This window comes from Hypomesus nipponensis, chromosome 9 (assembly GCF_054491055.1).
Source record: "Hypomesus nipponensis isolate SF chromosome 9, ASM5449105v1, whole genome shotgun sequence".
NCBI lineage: Eukaryota > Metazoa > Chordata > Actinopteri > Osmeriformes > Osmeridae > Hypomesus > Hypomesus nipponensis.
Window position 1 is genome coordinate 2,421,765 of NC_140369.1, and position 21,578 is coordinate 2,443,342.

The 21,578-nt window shown below is 49.6% G+C and overlaps 2 protein-coding genes across 2 annotated transcripts in view; both read right to left on the reverse strand.

Annotated features, from left to right (window-relative positions):
* Nucleotides 1-69: 69 nt before the first annotated feature.
* soat2 (sterol O-acyltransferase 2) lies at nucleotides 70-12,029 on the reverse strand. The gene is given in 18 exon segments (XM_084705954.1): nucleotides 70-1,337; nucleotides 1,899-2,024; nucleotides 2,026-2,045; nucleotides 2,204-2,339; nucleotides 2,908-3,006; nucleotides 3,345-3,442; nucleotides 3,684-3,813; nucleotides 4,280-4,325; nucleotides 4,532-4,616; nucleotides 4,870-4,945; nucleotides 5,236-5,390; nucleotides 5,393-5,517; nucleotides 6,153-6,260; nucleotides 6,429-6,482; nucleotides 8,500-8,648; nucleotides 8,743-8,798; nucleotides 8,939-9,084; nucleotides 11,662-12,029. Coding segments are annotated over 17 exon segments (1,596 nt in total). The 5' UTR covers nucleotides 9,021-9,084; nucleotides 11,662-12,029; the 3' UTR covers nucleotides 70-1,286.
* Nucleotides 12,030-16,165: 4,136 nt separating this feature from the next.
* The window catches only part of kif5ab (kinesin family member 5A, b), a 30,430-nt gene continuing 25,017 nt past the window's right edge, over nucleotides 16,166-21,578 (reverse strand). The window contains exons 20-28 of the mRNA XM_084705389.1: nucleotides 20,459-20,560; nucleotides 19,798-19,858; nucleotides 19,621-19,692; nucleotides 19,285-19,389; nucleotides 18,423-18,639; nucleotides 17,784-17,883; nucleotides 17,553-17,654; nucleotides 17,305-17,366; nucleotides 16,166-16,308 (exon numbers count right to left, since the gene is read on the reverse strand). Coding sequence (XP_084561515.1) covers nucleotides 16,166-16,308; nucleotides 17,305-17,366; nucleotides 17,553-17,654; nucleotides 17,784-17,883; nucleotides 18,423-18,639; nucleotides 19,285-19,389; nucleotides 19,621-19,692; nucleotides 19,798-19,858; nucleotides 20,459-20,560 — 964 coding nt within the window. The remainder of the gene's footprint in view (nucleotides 16,309-17,304; nucleotides 17,367-17,552; nucleotides 17,655-17,783; nucleotides 17,884-18,422; nucleotides 18,640-19,284; nucleotides 19,390-19,620; nucleotides 19,693-19,797; nucleotides 19,859-20,458; nucleotides 20,561-21,578) is intronic.

Sequence of the window (21,578 nt, forward strand, 5' to 3'; positions counted from 1 at the left end):
TCGAGACAGCTGTTCATGTTTGAGGGGTTTTGAGGAGTTGGGCCGACTGAACTGTGATATTAGAAACACTTTCTTTAATTTGTTAATTTTATTGACACATTATGTTAACAAGCACACATTTACACATACAACTGTCCAGGGTCGGACTCAGATCGAAAAACAGCCCGTGACTTTGAAACACAGACCGCCCCCCGCCCCCCCCCCCTTCACTTTCTCCCTCACTTTCTTTTTCCATACTTGTCTCCGTTTCTGCATCTGCTATTTGATGTTGCAAAAGAACAATAATCAGTTAACTATATTCAATAATGACAATCAATTCAACAAACACATTTCCATATAATAACCCTGTTAACAGACTAACTCTATTGTGTACAGTTGCAGTGCTGCACCTGACAGTCTCTCCACTGGACCCTGTCACCACAGCAGCCTCCATCTCTTGCCCTGCGTCACCTGTGGCTGCTTTATTACACAGAACAGAAAATCAGGACAATTGCATTTGAGCCACATAGCACATTTATTATTTAAAGTCAAAAAACATGTTGTGCATATTTAGATGAGTGCCTTTTTCTCTTGGCCATTTATTTTACTTCATTTAAAATGTATAGCTTATATATACAGTACTACCAAATGTATAATGTTTTTACAAAAATTAAAACAATATGGTTTGGATTGATATTTGAATTTTCTAAATGTCGAAAATACAGCTGCTTGCACCTGGCGCCTCTTGTACAGCCTCAGTATTCGGGCTGCAAACTCTCCTCCTCCGTCTTTTGACGGCCTAAACATTTATTCTATACTACATTGTGCAACATTTGCTTGCAGTGCCCGTTGTGTTTTTTATCAATAGCTTTTTCAGCTCCACCTTTTTCTCCTTTTCATTTCCTTTCCATTTCTTTGCTAAAGAAACAACGATGTTAGCTAAAATAGCTCCAACGAATTGGCTGTACCCGGAAAACGATTGATTTTTGACCAATCGTGATCTGTAAAATGGACGGACAAGTGCACCGTTCAAGTTTACACGGGGGAAACGCCCACCCCTACTGAGACGTGTTGCTCCCATCCTTTAATCTTTTCATTCCTCTGTCTCAATCCATAGCTACCCTCCACCTCTATCCATTCATCCTTCCTCCCCATCTCTCCATGTTTTCATCCATCCTTTCCATCCATCCTTTCATCCTTCCTCCCCATCTCTCCATGATTTCATCCATCCACCTCCATCCCTACAGCCCTTCCCTCTCCGTTCTTCCTCTCTTCTACACTCTCTTCCTCCCTCTGTGGCAGATGTCCTAGAAGCTGCAGTTCCATGACCGAGGTGTGACCAGCTCCCAGAATCCTCCCTGTGTGGAGAGATGACATGACGTTGTGTTAGAGCTCCACACCCCCTTCCTCTCCTTAGCACATCACTCACACCATAATCCCATTTCCTGAACAGACCATGTTTTTCGTGAGTCCTCAACCCATGTGATAATCTTTTTATGTTGTGTTCTATTTTTAGGTGCTCAACCAGTGTGCGTCTGTGTGTGTGTGTGTGTGTGTGTTGGACACAGCAGCGCACACAAGGCCTGTGTGTTGCCCACAGCACCGATAGGCGAGGCATCTGCAGAGAGATGCTCGCAGGCCATCTGCTGCTGCCAATCCCAGGAGCCCACATCTGGGCCTGCGGGGGTCACGGCCTAATCCTGGGTCTTTACACCCTTCTAAAGACTCTGAACAGGCATGCGTGACTCCATCGAATGTTTGTGTGCTTGAGTGTGTGCGTGTGCTTTGTCAGTGTTTCTGCGCACAGGCAAGAATGCATGTGCGTGTGTGTGTGTGTCTCAGAGGAAGAGAGAGAAGCATAATGAGAGGGATCCACTGAAGGGGATGAGACCCGCAGCCTGGTCCCTGGAGCTCCTCACCCCGGTGCGTGGACAGTGGACCTGAGCGTGGAACTCCTGGCCGTATAGGCACACCTGCAGGCCCTGACCGATGAAGAGGCAGGTCCACATCATGATGTTCCACACTGGGCTCTTACGCTTGTCCCGTCAGGGTGAAGTGAAACAGCACTGCGGGGGAGGGAGACGGACGGGCAAAGTCGTAAAACGGGTTTTAAAACAACATTGTTGATGAGAACTTCACAAATTCCTAAACACCCCCCTCACTCCCCCCCCCCTTCCCCGAGTACCCTCCCCCCTCCAGCCCCCTCTCTCCTCATTCCTCTCACCTCCGAAAACAGCGAACAGGCAAAACATGACAGGGTAGAAGAAGCCAAAGCCCATGGTGAAGGCGTACTCGTGCACCACAGCCGACACCAGGAACACAGACAACATGGCCGCCGTGCGGCACTTCCTGGTCGACAGCTGCCAGGGGCACAGGGGTCAGAGGTCATAGGTGCCCTGTTGGGAGGGGCCACAGTGGGGCTGGGGGTGAGTGTGAGTGGGAGTGGGGGGTAGTTGAGGCTGGGGGTAGGTATCAGGGATGGGGAGTAGTTGTCGGGCTAGGAGGGTGGTTAATGGGGCTGAGAAGTAGTTGTGGGTAGTTAAATGAGGGCTGGGGGGGTAGTTGTGGGTAGTTAGTGAGGCTGGGGGGGTAGTTGTGGGTAGTTAGTGAGGCTGGGGGGGTAGTTGTGGGTAGTTAGTGAGGCTGGGGGGGTAGTTGTGGGTAGTTAGTGAGGCTGGGGGGGTAGTTGTGGGTAGTTAGTGAGGCTGGGGGGGTAGTTGTGGGTAGTTAGTGAGGCTGGAGGGGTAGTTGTGGGTAGTTAGTGAGGCTGGGGGGGTAGTTGTGGGTAGTTAGTGAGGCTGGGGGGGTAGTTGTGGGTAGTTAGTGAGGCTGGGGGGGTAGTTGTGGGTAGTTAGTGAGGCTGGGGGTAGTTGTGGGTAGTTAGTGAGGCTGGGGGGGTAGTTGTGGGTTGTTATCAGGGATACCCACCCAGAGAAAGTCTCTGTAGCTGTAGTAGTAGAGCCAGTCGTGCACCACCACGTTCCACGTACGGTAGTAGTTAGCGAACGATGTGGAGTTCCACCAGTCCTGAGGAGGAGTAGAGGAGGGGGAAACGAGAGGAGAGGACGAGACGAGAAAAGAGGAAGAGGGAAGAGGAGAAAGTCAGAAAAAAGGAGGGGAGGAGAGGAGGGAAGGGGAGAGGAGGAGGAGAGGAGGGAAGAGGAGAGGAGGAGGAGAGGAGGGAAGGGAAGAGGAGGGAAAGTGAGAGGGGAGGAAACATTAGTCAGGCCACCTTAGTCTCTGTAAACACCAAAGACAGAAAGACGGCCTTGTCGCTCTCAGAACCACCCCCCTAACCAGGCAGCAACGGGTGTCTCTAATCAAAGCATCACTGTATTTGACAGGAACAGGAAGTTGCATCGTACCTTGTAGAACATCCTGTCAGCAAATCGCAGCATCTCAGCGAAGGCATTGAGCCAGCAGTGCAGGAATGCATAGAAGGCCAGGAGCAGAATCAACATACCTGAGGGAGGGAGGGAGGGAGGGAGGGAGGGAGGGAGGGAGGGAGGGAGGGAGGGAGGGAGGGAGGGAGGGAGGGAGGGAGGGAGGGAGGGAGGGAGGGAGGGAGGGAGGGAGGGAGGGAGGGAGGGAGGGAGGGAGGGAGGGAGGGACAGTTAGTGCCACAGGGTTCTGGTGCTGAAGGGGCGGTTGTGTATGTGTTTTTCAGTGTGTGTGTATGTGAGGTGGTGTGCTGTGGTACCGACCAGGCAGAGTAGCGTTGAACACCATCAGCACCAGGGTTCTGGTGCTGAAGGGCTGGTTGTTCTCATTCCTGAACACAGGGATGCAGAGACGCACCAGGATGAAGTACCCGTAGAACAGACAGGCGAGGATCTGGAGAGAGGGTGTGTGTGTGGGGGGGTGGGGTGGTAAAGGTAGGTAAAGGTAGAGACTTTAGAACTGTGTTTGTTCTAGACATCAAGTCTTATTACTGTGTGAGCTTCATGTTTCAGAGGAAAGATAAGATGTTGAGAGAGGACTGGAGAGAGAGGACTGGAGAGAGAAAGAGAGGTAGAGGGGAGGGAGAAAGAGAGAAAGAAAGAAAGAAAGAAAGAAAGAGAAAAAGAGAGAGGGAGAGGACTGGAGAGAGGAGGTGAAACAGCAAGCCCCACGTGGTTCTGAGTCCACACTGATAAACACACACTGTATTGTTTACTACGTGCCTTGTAGGAATCAATACTGTCCTCAGGGCAACAACCGCACATACCCTACATAGCAGGTAAACACTATGACCCTCCACCCTCCACTCACACACCCTCCACCCACACATACTCCACACACCCTCCAGGTCAAGTCTTACCTTGGCAAAGGTCACACCAACATAGTTCCACCTGATATAGGGGTTCCTAGGAGGGGGGGTTAGGAGGGAGGGGAAGGTGAGGAGGGAGGGGAAGGTGAGGAGGAGGGGGGGGGGTTAGGAGGGAGGGGAAGGTGAGGAGGGACGGGAAGGTGAGGAGGAGGGGGAGAGCAGTAATAAGAAGTGAGTTCATACTGAGGAGTGTGTGTAACCAGTTCAGCTGGGTTACACTAGCTCTCCTGGTTCTGTGGTTACCTTGGGTAGGATTCTCTGTAGATCAGCGTAGGGCAGAACAAGAAGTAGAGATAGCTGGAAAACGTGGGGAACCGGATAACTTCTCCTGAAAACCAAGACAACAACCAGTCAGTAAACCAGCCAGTTAACCTGCCAGTCAGCCAGCCAGCAAGTAGCCAGCTGACAAACCAGCTAGCCCAACGCTCACTCAGTCAACCAGCCAGCTAGCCAGGTTGGTACCAGGTTGGAACTGACTGTAGTGACACAAGATTCAATTCTAAAAACCCCAACACCTTGAATCGTGCCTTCTCTCTAGACAGGGTCTGCTGTAGTGAGACTGCCAGCCAGATGTTCCTCACCCTCTTTGGGCGGGTTCCTCAGGACCAGCGGAACGTTCTCCCTGATGAAGGAGTAGCTCTTCATCAGGAATCGGATCTGAGAGAGGGAAGAGTCGAGGGTCCCAATCAGTGATCAGCTCAGTGTGTGGAGCATCTGACTGTGGCGTCCCAGGGTTCATGTCACCATGACTCTGCATGGTGATGCTGAATCATGCTCTCTTTGGAGCTGCCAAAACATGTGGTTCCCAGATAACCAGTTCAGTCAGAGGTTCAATTGTAAATTCTGTTCATGGACAGGGAGGACATCTGTGGGCTGGTGTGACCGTTCTTATCTCAACCTCTGCTCAGCTGGGCTAGCTAAACTCAACCACACACACACACACATACCTGCTCCAGTATGACGATGAACCTGGAGGCTGGGGGCAGCTGGTAGTGTATGACCACGTAGATGGGAAAGACCCCCAGGACGGCTCCCTGCAGGGCGGCCAGGGTCAGGCCCGCGCCCAGGGACAGGGCCAGCTTGGAGGGGCAGCCGTGGAAGCTGACCCCCAGAGCACCAGGGCCTGGTAGGGGACAGCCAGGGTGTAGCTGAACATCAGCAGCCAGGACCACAGCACTGTGGGGAGCTTCCCGAAGGCATAGCAAAGCAGGTGGAAGCTCAGCACCAACCTGGGGGGGAGGGAGGGGGCGCGGGGAGAGGGGGGAGGGAGAGGGGAGGGTGAGAGGTGGGAGAGAGGGGGGAGGGAGAGGGGGGAGAGTGAGGGGCGGGGGAGTGAGGGGCGGGGGGGAGAGGGGGGAGAGTGAGGGGCGGGGGGAGTGAGGGGCGGGGGGGGAGAGGGGGGGAGGGAGAGGGGAGAGGGAGAGGGGGGAGAGAGGGGAGAGGGGGGAGAGGAGAGGGGGGAGAGTGAGGGGCGGGGGGAGAGAGGGGGGGAGGGAGGAGAGGGGAGAGGGAGGAAGAGGGAGAAGGATGACGGGGTGAGGGAGGAGGGTGGAAGAGGGGCACAGTTTGGACCAATGGGGGTTGTTTGATTAAGTTGTCAAACTAAAGTTAGAGGATCGCCCAGATCAGGGCTGGCCCCATTGATCTGGGGACTCCTCAGCGTCGCTTATCTTTGCCGATAAAAAAAAAAAGAATGTATTTTTACATGATACATTAAACTGTAATTTCATTTGCTATTGGGGGCCCTCTGGTAGCCACAGGGGCCCTAAGCAGCCTCTTAGTTCGTTTATGCCTTGGGCTGGCCCTGGCCCAGATACACAATCACATACACACACTCACACACACACACACCACACACACACACCTGCCCTGGTCGATGTAGTCCACCGCTAGCGTGCTGAAGATGAAGAGGAACATCGCCGCTATGAACACGTGGTAGATGGTTCTGATGTGGCTGATCTCAAACAGCTCGCTGGAGACACACACACATAGATACACATACACACACACACACGTAAACATGTACACACAACATACACACAGTCACACACGCATACACAGGGAAACATTGTTTAAATAAAAAGTTTGAGGCACCCCTCCTAAAAAAAAATTATGTACACCCACTCATACAAACACTTACTCTAGAATTGACTGTCTCGCAACAAACACCTTTCCATCCTCCATTTTGTGGGATCTGTCAAGAACACACACATTTAGAACAACCCAAAACACAAACAAGGTTTTTTGTGATATATGTTGTAGGACAGAAGACCAACACAGCTACAGTGCTGTAAAAAATTGGCCAGGTCTCGAACTTTGGGTACAGAAACGTTAACTTTTAATAACCAGAACAGGTTATGTTGACCCTTAATATAGCTCTTTTGGCTGATGTAGCTCAAAACTTACAATTTGAACCCTTTTTCCCCCTGGCTTGAAGGGGTAGCAATATAGAATCCTATGTATATAGTTTATAGTCATTTTGGGAAGATCCCCCAAACTTCTTGTAAAACCCGGCATTTTGCAAATTTAACTGCTAGTTACTGGAAGTTGTTGACCTAGCTTATGCAATATGCGGAAGTGATTCGTGCATATTCGAACTTACGCCTTGTGGGGACGTCGTTGTTTCAATCGGGCGTGGTTTGATAAAAGGCCAGATCGTCTATTGTCTCTGGTCCGACCCCACCTCTCATTTCCTAACAGCTGCAAAAGGCAAGCGGAAGCAGCCGCCCGTAACTAGCTAGCTAGCTAGCTAGCTTGCTACTACAGAAGTATTTAGCCTGTCACCGTTAACGTCAACTGTATGGCATTCGTGGTATTTAATTAGTTTCACAACTGTAGTGACAATTTCTACACATAGCTAATAACCAGCTAGCTACCACTACGTACATTTAGGCCTAGTATTTTGCGTTCTATAGAAGACGCGCTGATCTTTTCTGTATCTTCACCGACGTTGACCAAGAAATAGGGGCGGGCGAATCGATCGAAAGTATCGATACCAACATTGGTAACAGTATTGATCGATACTCGCGTGAAAAGATCGATACTTAAGTTTAAATTTCTCTTCTCTACATTCAGCACACAACTCTTTACATCATAGTGATTGTGCAAACACCGCTTCTCTTACTTCGCTCAAGCTCACTCTGCCCCTCCCCCACCTCCCCTGCTATACTGTGAGTTGTTGCCGGCTTGAACGTGCAGTAGCCAACATGACTCAGTCAGCAGCAAACTGATGGCTGCATAATGGAAGAGAGAAAGAGAAGCTCAGCTTCTCAACTCATTTAAGGAAAACATGATTAAAGCATTCAATGATCATGAAAATGCAAATCAGAAGAATCATAAATGTGATTAATCGCCAAGTAAGTGTACACAAACAAGGAATTTACTTTGGTGGGCATGGTGCAAACATTAAACATAAAAAATAAGAGTGTTATAATAATTACATAATAATTTTCTATTTTCATTCAAATTTGCATATTGATGATGCATTGACTTCATAAATTATGAGGCATTGCTTTCCCCTACATAAAAGTAGATCAGCTGCTTTTCAAAGTTAAAAAGTATCGGTATCGGCAATACTGGCCCTGCCATCCATCCATCCATCATCTGCCGCTTGTCCGGGGATCGGGTCGCGGGGGCAGCGATCTAAGCAGGGAGGCCCAGACTTCCCTCTCCCCGGCCACTTCCACCAGCGCTTCCTGGGGGACCCCGAGGCGTTCCCAGGCCAGCCGAGAGACATAGTCCCTCCAGCGTGTCCTGGGTCTTCCCCGGGGCCTCTTCCCAGTTGGACGTGCCCGGAACACCTCACCAGGGAGGCGTCCAGGAGGCATCCTAATCAGATGCCCGAGCCACCTCAGCTGGCTCCTCTCGACGGCCAATACTGGCCCTGTATTTACAAAAATGTTGTAGTATTGCCCACCCCTACCAAAAAATGAAGGACATCACTGCGACGCAAAACCAGCCGATCCCCAGGAAACGTGTTTCCGGTGAGTAAATAAACTAGGCCTTTCGGCCTGCGCCTGCCGCTTTAGGTGAGAGGGTTAGGGTTGTGGGGGTCATTTAGGGTTGTGGGGGTCATTTAGGGTTGTGGGGGTCATTTAGGGTTGTGGGGGTCATTTACCATCCAGAATATTTAACCCCGGGATCCTGATCTCATCCTTGTGTTACATTCTTTGTGTGCGGAGCTGTTATGAGCTGCTGTTGTTGTTGTTTACCTGGAGTTGTTGTGGTTGTTTGTGGGCTTGCCGTCCGAGGCGCTGGGCAGCTCCCTCTGGGTGAAGGTCTGGATGGAGTGAGTCAGGACCTTATCCAGGAGGTCACCCAGCTGACCCTGCACCTGCTCCAGAACCTCCGCCTTCACCTTCTAGCATGGGGGGGGGGGGGTATGGTGCTCAGACAGGGACATTACAGTAGTGGAGGTGTGTGTGTGTGTGTGTGTGTGTGTGTGTGTAATGTACCTCCACATGCTTCCTCAACTGTCTCAGATGCTCTTGGCAATCTGCAGGGGTCTCGTCTGCTTAGGTCAAACACACACACAAACACACACAAACACACACACACACACACACACACACACACAGACACACCTCTGGTTACTCCCCTGAACATTGATGCACTTCACACACTCAACAGACAGGCTCCTGATTGGCTCACCTTGGCTGCTGATCTCATTGGACGGCAGGCTCTGGCTGCTGTGTCTGTGGTGTAGCCCATTGGCTGTGCCCGTTGTGGCCATGGCGACGCCAGGAAAACTGATTGGTTGTTGGTGTGGTCCGCACCGCAGTCACACGCACACCAGCCTAGGAGAGAGGAAGAAGGAGGGAGTATAAGTTTAATTAACCCTAAGTCAGATGGCTGAGCGGTTAGGGAGTTGGGCTATTAATCAGAAGGTTGTTGGTTCGATTCCCGGCCGTGCAAAATGACATTGTGTCCTTGGGCAAGGCACTTCACCCTACTTGCCTCGGGGAGAATGTCCCTGTACTTACTGTAAGTCTCTCTGGACAAGAGCGTCTGCTAAATGTAAATATAGTATTGTTGCTTGCTTTTTCCACAGGTACATTCTTGCACTTTTGAGGTTCTTGCTCTTTAATTGTAACCTGTCTATCTACATGCTCTTATTGTTCTTCCCTTTGGGACTTATTTGGTTTCACAATGTATGCTCCGTGTTTGGCTACCCACAATGTTTGGGGCTATCTCATTGTTATGATCAGTGACCTATGCACTTTTGTAAAACTGTTTTGGAAGTCGCTTTGAATAAAAGCGGCTGCTAAATGCGTAAATGTAATATAACCTTAGGGTTAAGGGTTTGGGTTAGGGATAACGTTATTTACTTAGGGTAGATGTTAGGGTTCACCTTAATGACCTTGTTGGCCTTTATAACCTTAATCAGAGCAACGACACGTCCTCTTGGTTGTTCATTTCAAAGGGGCTCTTCTGTACAGTCATCGTATCAAACCCCCCCTATGTCAGATTAACGGTTGTGATTGGCCAGACCCTATCCAGGTCAGACGGATATCTGTCTGAGAGGATGGTCAGAAGGGTCGGCTAGAGCAAATAAACATGAGCTCTCATGTTCACCTGGTGTCGAGGTGAGTAGTTACCCTGGAGACGGGTAACTAGTCAGCCCCCAGCTAGGGTGAATCACCGGAGGTTACTATAGGTTCATACAGGTTTAGACTGAAAGACCTCGGGTTACTGTAGGTTATTACAGGGTTAGGGTGAATGACCTGAGGTTACTGTAGGTAATGCCACACAATGTAAACACATCCTAATCTTCCATACAACCGCCTTCAGAAGTCAGGACAGGACAGATAAGCAGCAGATACGGATGTGTAGGATGTGTAGAGCGTGAAGAGCAGAGCAGATAGAGAGTGGACTTGGATAGAGAAGGCGGTCCAGGGGGATGACCGCTAGTGACCCAGTCTGGGGGGGGGGCACTGGAGATGAGATCTAGATGTTCTGATCTATAGGTGATGACCAGCAGCTGATGAGAGGGAAGCCAAGTTGTGGAAAACAAGTTGTTTTGTCCAAGAGGGGTGTGAAGGAACAGAGAGCTGGCCGGGGTTGTTCACCTGCTGACTCCATAGAAACAGGATTGCAAATCCAAGTACACAGAATGCTGTTTGTTTCTTTTTTTAATCTTTTGCTGTGTCTCTTTCTCCTGTTCTCTCTCTTTCTCCTGTTCTCTCTCTCTTTCTCCTGTTCTCTCTTTCTCCTGTTCTCTCTCTCTTTCTCCTGTTCTCTCTTTCTCCTGTTCTCTCTCTCTTTCTCCTGTTCTCTCTCTCTCCTGTTCTCTCTCTCTTTCTCCTGTTCTCTCTCTCTTTCTCCTGTTCTCTCTCTCTTTCTCCTGTTCTCTCTCTCTTTCTCCTGTTCTCTCTTTCTCCTGTTCTCTCTTTCTCCTGTTCTCTCTCTCTCTCCTGTTCTCTCTCTCTTTCTCCTGTTCTCTCTTTCTCCTGTTCTCTCTTTCTCCTGTTCTCTCTCTCTTTCTCCTGTTCTCTCTCTCTCTCCTGTTCTCTCTCTCTTTCTCCGGTTCTTTCTCTCCTTCTCTCGCTCTTCTAGCTTTCTCTTTCTTTCTTTCTTTCTTTTATTATTTTTGTTTTGGGTTTGGTTTGATTGGAAAGTAACATTTTGTGAAATTTGCAAGTGAAATAGTTTTGTCTTGATAAGAAATGGCTGGTGTGGTAAAACTGCTTGGTTGGCTGGCAGTTCTAACTGCCCAATAAATCTTTAAAAGTAAAATAAAAGTAACTTTCTCTCCTTCTCTCTCTTTCTCCTGTTCTCTTTCTCTCCATCTCTCTCCTGTTCTCTCACTCCTGTACTCTTTCTTTTCTTCTGTCCCTCTTTCCCCTTTCTCTCGCTCCTTCTCCTGTTCTCTCTCCTTCTCCTGTTCTCTCTCTTTCTATCTCTCCCCCTCTTTGTGCCTTCTTACACTTTTGTTATAGCTTATGCTTCTATCTAACGCTGAATACGATTGAATACATAGGGGTATGTATTCACCTACCCTGGTCCGTAGGGGGTCAGATGGATGGCTAAGGGATATTAATCAGAAGGTTGCCAGTTCGAATTCCCAGCCGTGCCAAAGGACGTTGTGTCCTTGGGCAACACACTTCACCCTACTTACTACCCTGTACTTACTGTAGGTCGCTCTGGATAAGAGCGTTTGCTAAAATGACTACATGTAAGTACATAGCAATTCCTACGTACCTACAATACTGTTACTGTGGGTGTTGCTATGTAGTTAAGTGGTAGGTAATGTACCCAAATGTTTCCCCTCCAGCAGTGTGTAGCTAGTCAGGTGTGCAGGTCAGCTGTACAGCCAGAGCCCCGAGAGGTGTCTGTGTGTGGGACAGTCTCTGTGGTCAGACTGTTGTACTCACTGTGCCCTGGGCCCTGGTCTTCCTCACCCTGCCTCAGCAGACAGACAGGCTGTAAATAACGCAGACAACAGGCAGGAAACAGGCAGTTGTCTGGTTCTTTAGACAGGCAGAAAACAGGTGGTAAATATTCAGGAAACAGGCAGGAAACAGTTGTCCAGTTCTGTAGGCAGGCAGCGAACAGGTGGCAAATTTTCAGCAAACAAGCAGCTGTTTGGTTCTTAGAAAGATGTAAACAGGCAACTGTTTGGTTGTTAAACAGGCGTTCAACAGACAGTTGTTTCGACTAAGAGCAGCTGTTTCCTCCCCCTGTGTTGTCCTGGGGTGGATGGAAGTGTGTGACTGAGACACCAGGTCAAGTACTGTGTGTGTGTGTGTGTGTGCGCGTGTGCATAGGTAGAAGTGTGCTAGTGAACTCTGTCCTTCTCTTACCTCAGAACAGAGGTTGATCTTTGTCCTGTTTGGCTCTCGGCCCTATGAAGCTGCTAGCTCCTCTCTCTCTGTTCTCTCCAGTATCTCTCTTGTCTCTCTTTGTTCTCTCCAGTATCTCTCTGGTCTAGTGTAAGCTAGGCAGAAGGCAACTAGAAAACATATTTAAAAAAAAAAGGTTTCACAATTTTTTTTTGAAAGGTTGAAAAAATATTTGGGAAAAAGCGTTGACGTTTTAATATGTTGTGAGGTCCAGCAGTAATGGCTACTTTTTACTTAAGTATATGTCAGAGCCCATACTTATTTACTTAAAATTCAGAGAAAATGTGTAGTCAGCACTTTACTCAGTCGTTTTAAACATGAGTATCCATACTTCTACTTGAGTGAAGGATGTGTGTACTTTTGCCATCCTGCTAACTGATTAGAATGTAAGAATGTAAAAAACGAGTCAGAGAAGGGGAACGCTAGTGATGTCACAATCATCTTTACTTGATGATGTTTTATTAGATAGTGTTTCAGTAGATAATGTTCTCAGAGGCAGACTGTCTGCTGGCTCGTGAACCACATGCATTACGTCACACAGTGTAAACAAACACACAGAACAAACGGACTAACAACTCAACAAATGTCGTTCCACTAGCCGGGTAGTCTTCAGTCTGGTCCTTCTTCTGGTCTTTTATCGGACAGATTTCTGACTAGCTAGACTCACACTGGAGACAGACAGACATACTTATTACATCATCAGTTCAAAACATGTCACATTATACCATTACCCAAAGTGCAATGCAGCTGACTAGCTCTCTTAGAGAGTTATTTACTCTAGTGAAACAAGCCAGGTTAGATTGAAGTGTATTGAGTAGTTAGAAGAATAGTATGAAGTTAAGTTAACCTGTTCTACGAAGGAAGAAGCTGATGGGATATCCTCCCTGTCTTTGTAAACACAGACTCTGATATGCAGCGTGAGCTGTAACCAAGTTAATAACTTTATAAAAACGTACACAGACGCAAGCTGATCTACGGTCAGTCTTTAGTAGACGGTTTCTAGGTTTACACATTTAACAACAGTTAAAAAGGGGTTGGAAAAAAAGTTTAAAAAGTGCATAATTTTTCATTCTTGACCACCTGTCTCTCTGTTCTGACCACCAGTCTCTCTGCTCTCTACCTGTCTCTCTGCTCTTTACCTGTCTCTCTGCTCTCTACCTGTCTCTCTGTTCTGACCACCTGTCTCTCTGCTCTCTACCTGTCTCTCTGCTCTTTACCTGTCTCTCTGCTCTTTACCTGTCTCTCTGCTCTCTACCTGTCTCTCTGTTCTGACCACCTGTCTCTCTGCTCTCTACCTGTCTCTCTGCTCTCTACCTGTCTCTCTGCTCTTTACCTGTCTCTCTGCTCTCTACCTGTCTCTCTGTTCTGGCCACCTGTCTCTCTGCTCTCTACCTGTCTCTCTGCTCTTTACCTGTCTCTCTGCTCTCCACCTGTCTCTCTGCTCTCCACCTGTCTCTCTGCTCTCCACCTGTCTCTCTGCTCTCCACCTGTCTCTCTGCTCTCCACCTGTCTCTCTGCTCTCCACCTGTCTGCTCTAACAGTCTCTGCGCTGACCCTGTCTCACTTCCCTGTAAAGGGTGGTTTGTCTAAAGGGGTCATCAATTCAGCAAATGCCTGCTACACACACACACACACACACACAAGCATATCTAAAACACACACACACACACACATGTAGCCTCAAACCATCTCATCCTGACTGGTTGATCAGGAGATCAATTGAGAAGGAGAGTGACAGTGTGTGCGTGTCTGTGTGTGTGCGTATGCATGTGTAGCTGTGTCAAAGTCCCTGAAGCATAAATCCATTCTTCATCTTGTCTAGTGAAAGGAGAAGGTGACAGACACCATCTATGACTAGGACTCATGCAGACTCTCCTCACTGTTCTACTCTTACACGGTTTTATACTGCAGATAAGCATTCGGCAATGGAATCAACAACAAACCAGTATTTGTTCATATTAGCATAGTGTTTACAACTGAAAACAGATGCATCAGTACATTCATAATAACAACATCAACAGCCATAAATGAAATAAATAATAGTACCCCAAAATGATGAAACGCATACATTATATGAAACCTAACTGTATAAAAATAGTTGCTACACAATTACTAAATGTATTATTTTATTTTTTACTAATCTGCCCTTATCTTTCCAGAAAGAAAGGACTATGATTATTTATTTTTTAACTCTCTGGAATGAATAAAATGGCACATTTTTCAGCCATTAAAATGGTAACTCTTCCCCTTCTAGTGCTAGTTGCTAATACACAGTCCTGCATCATCTCTGCCTCTAGTGGTTAAACACAGTACTGCAGCATATCTGCCTCTAGTGGTTAAACACAGTACTGCAGCATATCTGCCTGTAGTGGTTAAACACAGTACTGCAGCATATCTGCCTCTAGTGGTTAAACACAGTACTGCAGCATATCTGCCTGTAGTGGTTAAACACAGTACTGCAGCATATCTGCCTGTAGTGGTTAAACACAGTACTGCAGCATATCTGCCTCTAGTGGTTAAACACAGTACTGCAGCATATCTGCCTCTAGTGGTTAAACACAGTCCTGCATCATCTCTGCCTCTAGTGGTTAAACACAGTACTGCAGCATATCTGCCTCTAGTGGTTAAACACAGTACTGCAGCATATCTGCCTCTAGTGGTTAAACACAGTACTGCAGCATATCTGCCTCTGGTGGTTAAACACAGTACAGCAGCATATCTGCCTTTAGTGGTTAAACACTACTGCAGTATATCTTCCTCTAGTGGTTAATCCTAATACTGCACCCTCTCTATCCCTAGTGGTTAAACCTAGTACTGCACCCTCTTCTCCCTCCTTCCTTTAATCAGGGGGGAGGGAGGTATGGGGGGGAGGGATGGGGGAGATGGGGGTGGAGGAGAAAGGAGGGAGGGGGGAGATAGGAGGGAGGGGGGTGATAGGAGGGGGGACAACAATGATCAGCTGCATGCAGATTTACAAACGAGGCTTTGGAACCTGGAGAGAGAGAGAGAGAGAGAGAGAGAGAGAGAGAGAGAGAGAGAGAGAGAGAGAGAGAGAGAGAGAGAGAGAGAGAGAGAGAGAGAGAGAGAGAGAGAGAGAGAGAGGGGTAGGGAGAGAGAGAGAGAGAGATCATCACCATCATCATCACCATCATCATCATCAAAGCGCACCCTCCTCCTCCTCAGCAGTGAGCTGCTGCACCAGTGATCTGTGTTAGTCTCGGACAATGTTTCTCAAACTTTTTCAGACCAAGGACCACTTGGCCAATAAATAAAAACTTGCCGACCATCTAACTAAATAGTAGACTATATCCCCGGAACAGCAGGCCTCCAGACCTGGCACCGTACATTAGTTAGCGGAACATGATTTTCTGATAATGTAGGCTCTTCTGCTAATTATAATTTCCACTAAGAAAAAAATACATGGTTTGAGACTGCTTAACGATCCGAGTGTTAATCAAGCACGGAGCCAGACGTGGTAAATATTCTAGCCCAAACCTAGGATATATGGGTTTGATGTGATGCAGATAGGGATTTCCACACAGAATGTTTGGCCATTATTTGTGTGCAAAATAGTTTTGGGAGATTTATGTGAGATTTTATGTGTAATAAACAGCCTTTTTTTAATTTGTAAAACCTTGTCTAGTGATGCCATCACTCCAGCCCTGCTCCCATCTTCCCTGACGCGTATCGTTACGATTGGGCCGCCCGGCCCAGCAATCGGTAGCCTATCTGAGAAAACGTTTTAGAAAAGACGGGCTATGGACCCAACCAACTCTATTAGGGAGGGGAGAACTCCCTCACATGGTACAACCAGAGAGGCTCTGGTACAACCCATGCAGAGGCTGCGATGTCAGAATGTGGAACGTGTGTAGCCCATTTTAATAGGCTACTACTGACTGTTTTCTTCGTTCTGAGTTGTATGTTAGAAATGTCGCAATAATTTACTTGTGTCCTTCGCGGACCACTACGGGGGCAGTGGCGGACCACCAGTGGTCTGCTGACCACACTTTGAGAGCGACTGGTCTAGGATCAGTGATCAGCTCGCCACAGAGGAGAGAGCAGCTGCTGTCATCAAGGTGACCAGCCCTACCGGGAGAGGGTGGCCATTAGCTGGCCCTGGCCTCTGATTGGACGTAACGCTGGACGGGGTCCTGACTGTCGCAGAGCTGCGCGTCACGTCTGGAGGTCGCAGAGGTCACAGAGGTCATGCTGAGAGACACGCTGGGAGGAAACCGCCATCATCATTGTCGTTGGTGGGGTCAGCAGCAGCGAGAGAGGGGGAGAGGAGAGGTGGGGGGTGAGGGAGAGATAGAGGGAGAGGAGAGGTGGGGGGGTGAGGGAGAGACGGGGAGAGGAGAGGTGGGGGGTGAGGGAGAGACGGGGAGAGGAGAGGTGGGGGGTGAGGGAGAGACAGGGGGAGAGGAGAGGTGGGGGGTGAGGGAGAGACAGGGGGAGAGGAGAGGTGGGGGGTGAGGGAGAGACAGGGGGAGAGGAAAAGCGGGGGGGAGAGAGATGAAGAGGTGAGAGCGAGAGAGAAAGAGAGGAGAGGGAAAAGGGGAAAAGAAGAGGGGGGAAGAGAGAGAGAGAGCGAGAGAAAGAGAGGAGAAAGTGGTTAGTGTGCACCTCTGACAGAAATGGAACAGTGACAACCAATCAGAGCGCTACGGGGACAAGCTGTTTTACAACTGCACCGTCCAGGCTTGTCACTTCCTGTTTGGTATGTGGGTGTAGACTGAGAGTGGGGGGGTCGGGTGGGGGGTGGGGGGTGGGAGGGTGGGAGTGCTTACCTGTTGTCATTGATGTCTATGGTGTTCCCTGTGGAGAGAGAGAGATAGAGAGAGAGAGGGAGTGAGAGGAGAGTGAGGGGGGTGAAGGTGAGTGACAGGAGGGTGAGGGAGGTGAGGTAGGGTGAGGGTGAGGGGGGTGACAGGAAGGTGAGGTAGGGTGAGAGGACAGACAGGTTCAGACAGCTGTGATTTTTAAACCTCTAGATCGGCAATATTGGTGTCAGAGTGTAGAGTAGAAGAGGAGAGAAGGGAGGAGGAGAGAAGGAGAGGAGAGAAGGGAGGAGGAGGAGGAGAGAAGGAGAGGAGAGGAAGACAGGAGAGGAGGAGGAGAGAAGTAGAGGAGGAGGAAGACATGAGAGAAGGAGGGAAGGGGAGAGGACTAGCTCACCGTTGTCCATGTCCAGTTTCTCAGCAGAGCTGATGGTTTCCTCCACAGCCCCCTCTGTGCCCCTGCTGGACACAGCACGTTACTACAGACACTGCAGCACAGCAGGACTACAGACACTAGCATGGACACTTTGTAGAATAATGTTAGTAGTTACATTTGATCCACTGTGAAGTACATGGCAGGATCTGAACCTATGACCTCTGAACCTCTTGATTTGAAAAATGTGTAGACTCCTCTCTCACACTCACCTGGTTTGGATACTGGGGTTTGGTTGGGTGTGCTTGTTTTGATTCTGGCTGTTTGGGTTGGTGTCACTCTGGGTGGAGTTAGATTCAGTAAGATTACTTTGAGTGGGCATGTTCTGAGTGTGACTGTCTGGGTTGGCGTCACCCTGGGTGGAGTCAGCCGGGGTGGGGTTGGGTGCACTGGTTGAATCTACTGGGGCGGCGGGCTGGGCGGCGGGTTGGGCGGGGCCCTGGAACAGGGTGTGGCTGAATGTGATTGGTTGATCAGAGTTGCGCAGAAACAGGTGGTTGGAAGGAGAGCAGACTGGATAGTGGCCTGGACGCACTGGCTTAGCTGGGGGAAAGGAGAGGAGGGGAGGAGGGGAAGAGGAGAGGATTGGAGGGGGGGAGGAGAGGAGAGGAGGGGAGGAGGAGATGAGGGGAGGAGAGGAGGTGAGGGGAGGAGGAGAGGATTGGAGGGGAGGAGAGGAGGGAAGGGGGAGAGGAGAGGAGGGGAGAAGAGAGGGGAGGGGAGGGGAGAAAAGAGGAGGAGAAGAGAGGAGGAGAAGAGAGGAGGGGAGGGGAGAAAAGAGGAGGAGAAGAGAGGGGAGGGGAGGGGAGAAAAGAGGAGGAGAAGAGAGGAGGAGAAGAGAGGAGGAGAGAGAAAGTAAAAAAGTGTCAGCAGAAGATAGACAGTAAAACTGTTTCAGTTAAAGAAGGAACTCTACTACAGCTGACACATTGTTATAGTCTGTGTGAATGTGTGTCCTAATGTGTGTGTGTGTCCTAATGTGTGTGTGTCCTAATGTGTGTGTGTGTCCTAATGTGTGTGTGTCCTAATGTGTGTGTGTCTTAATGTGTGTGTGTGTGTCTTAATGTGTGTGTGTGTGTTACCTATGAGCGCTGCGTGCGGCCGGCGGAGGGGGTTCCTGGCCCTCATCACCTCCTTGATCCTCTCCACCTCCTGCTGGTACCTCCTGCGCTCCTTCATGGAGGTCTCCTTGGCCTCCTTCAGGGCCTCCTCCAGGGCTCGCACACGCTGCGCCGTGGAGCGCAGACGCTTCTCCAGCTTAGGCAGCTCACATCGCAGGTCAGCGTTGTCACGCACCAGCTAGGGGGAGACAGGGAGGCAGGGGGGAGACAAGGAGGCAGGGGGGAGACAGGGAGGCAAGGGGGAGAGAGGTCAGCATTATCCTGTACCAGCTAGGGGGAGACAGGGAGGCAGGGGGGAGAGAGGCCAGTGTTGTCACAAACCAACTAGGGGGAGATGGCTCTAGTCTGCTTTTAGTCTGGTTCTAAGCAGGTCCAGGCTGGTTCTAGGCTGGTTCTAAGCAGGTATCTGGGCTGGTTCTAAGCAGGTATCTGGGCTGGTTCTAGGCTGGTTCTAAGCAGGTATCTGGGCTGGTTCTAGGCTGGTTCTAAGCAGGTATCTGGGCTGGTGGTGGTGTACCACTGCACTGCAGCAAGTGGGGAGGCTGCAGATGGTGGTCCACACTGCAGCTGTTAGCTCTACACACACTCTCCTGCCTCTGTGTGTGTGTGTGTGTGAAGCAGGAATAGCTACCTAAAGATACCTAAAGTATGTTTCTGTAAAGGGACTTTTTACTTTAGTCTGCAGTGAAAACATGATGGATGGTGCTGGCAGACCACAGATGCCAGACCGCTGTGCACCCCCCCCCCCTCCACACACACACTCACTCACAACCCCCCCCACACACACACACACATTCACTCACACACACACACAGCCTCTTACCTGTTTGTGAACCTTTGTAAGTTGGTCCAGGTTGTTCTCCAGGAAGGAGATCTTCTGCTTCTGAGTGCTGTAGCCACCATTGTCATCAGCACCCCCTTCTGAACTCTGGAGAGAGGGGGGGGGGAAGAAGAGAGAGAGAGGGGGGAGAGAGAGAGGGGGGGGAGAGAGAGAGGGGGGAGAAAGAATGAGAGGTCAGAAAGAATAAAAAAGGGAAACAGACACGGAGGTAGAGACAGAGAATATTAAGGACAGAATAGAGTACATTGTTGGTGTTTAGTTAATATTAATACTAATGGGTTTAGTTCTGTAAGATTGTATCAGATATTTCCTACTCACTCTTTTGACCCGAGTCGTGAGGTCTTGAACAAAAAGCTTTCTCAAGTTATGAAGGGTCTGGAGTTCACGGGCCTATAAGAGTGACAGGGGGGAGAGGAGGAGGAGGGAGAGAGTGGTTATCAAGCAGATGTGTCTCTGAGGGGAGCTGAGGTAGATGGAGAAGGGTGGAGCCCTCACCACAGTCTCCTCCAGCCCTTTAAGATCCTGCTTTGACTGCTCATGACGTTCATGGAGGAATCTGAGGGAGGGAGAGAGAGAGAGTTAGTGTGTGTACTACAGTTAGGTCAACCTCCAAGGGCTAACCTCCAGTCTAGGACACTTAAACCCAGTAGGACCCAGGAAACAGACGGTAGAGCCTAGGATACTCCATTAGAACTCAGTGGAGGCCAGTAGAACCCAGTAGAAGCCAGTAGAACTCAGGAGAGGCCAGTAGAACCCAGTAGAGCCTAGTATACTCCATTAGAACCCAGTAGAGGCCAGTAGAACCCAGTAGAGCCTAGGATACTCCAGTAGAACCCAGTAGAGGCCAGTAGAACCCAGTAGAGCCTAGTATACTCCAGTAGAACCCAGTAGAGCCTAGTATACTCCAGTAGAACCCAGTATACTCCAGTAGAACCCAGTAGAGCCTAGTTTCCTTCAGTAGAACCCAGTAGAGGCCAGTAGAACCCAGTAGAGCCTAGTATACTCCAGTAGAGCCTAGTATACTCCAGTAGAACCCAGTAGAGGCCAGTAGAACCCAGTAGAGCCTAGTATACTCCAGTAGAACCCAGTATACTCCAGTAGAACCCAGTAGAGCCTAGTATACTCCAGTAGAACCCAGTAGAGGCCAGGTACGCACGTGAGCTCCTCTAGCTGAAGGCTCTTCAGGTGGTCCTGGGTCCTCAAGCGCTCACACTCAGTCCTCAGGTGATCCAGCTGCAGCGCCACCTTCTGGTTACGACTGCAACAACACAGGAGACAGGCTCTAACACACACAGGAGACAGGCTCTAACACACACAGGAGACAGGCTCCAACACACACACAGGAGACAGGCTCTAACACACACAGGAGACAGGCTCCGACACACACAGGAGACAGGCTCTAACACACAGGAGACAGGCTCTAACACACAGGAGACAGGCTCTAACACACACAGGAGACAGGCTCCAACACACACACAGGAGACAGGCTCTAACACACACAGGAGACAGGCTCTAACACACACAGGAGACAGGCTCCGACACACACAGGAGACAGGCTCTCACACACACACAGGAGACCAGCTCTAACACACACAGGAGACAGGCTCTGACACACACAGGAGACAGGCTCTAACACACAGGAGACAGGCTCTAACACACAGGAGACAGGCTCTAACACACACAGGAGACAGGCTCTAACACACAGGAGACAGGCTCTAACACACAGGAGACAGGCTCTAACACACAGGAGACAGGCTCTAACACACACAGGAGACAGGCTCTAACACACACAGGAGACAGGCTCTAACACACACAGGAGACAGGCTCTAACACACAGGAGACAGGCTCTAACACACACAGGAGACAGGCTCCGACACACACAGGAGACAGGCTCTCACACACACACAGGAGACAGGCTCTAACACACACAGGAGACAGGCTCTAACACACACAGGAGACAGGCTCTAACACACAGGAGACAGGCTCTAACACACAGGAGACAGGCTCTAACACACACAGGAGATAGGCTCTGACACACACAGGAGACAGGCTCCGACACACACAAGAGACAGGCTCTAACACACAGGAGACAGGCTCTAACACACAGGAGACAGGCTCTAACACACACAGGAGACAGGCTCTAACACACACAGGAGACAGGCTCTAACACACAGGAGACAGGCTCTAACACACAGGAGACAGGCTCTAACACACACAGGAGACAGGCTCTAACACACACAGGAGACAGGCTCTAACACACAGGAGACAGGCTCTAA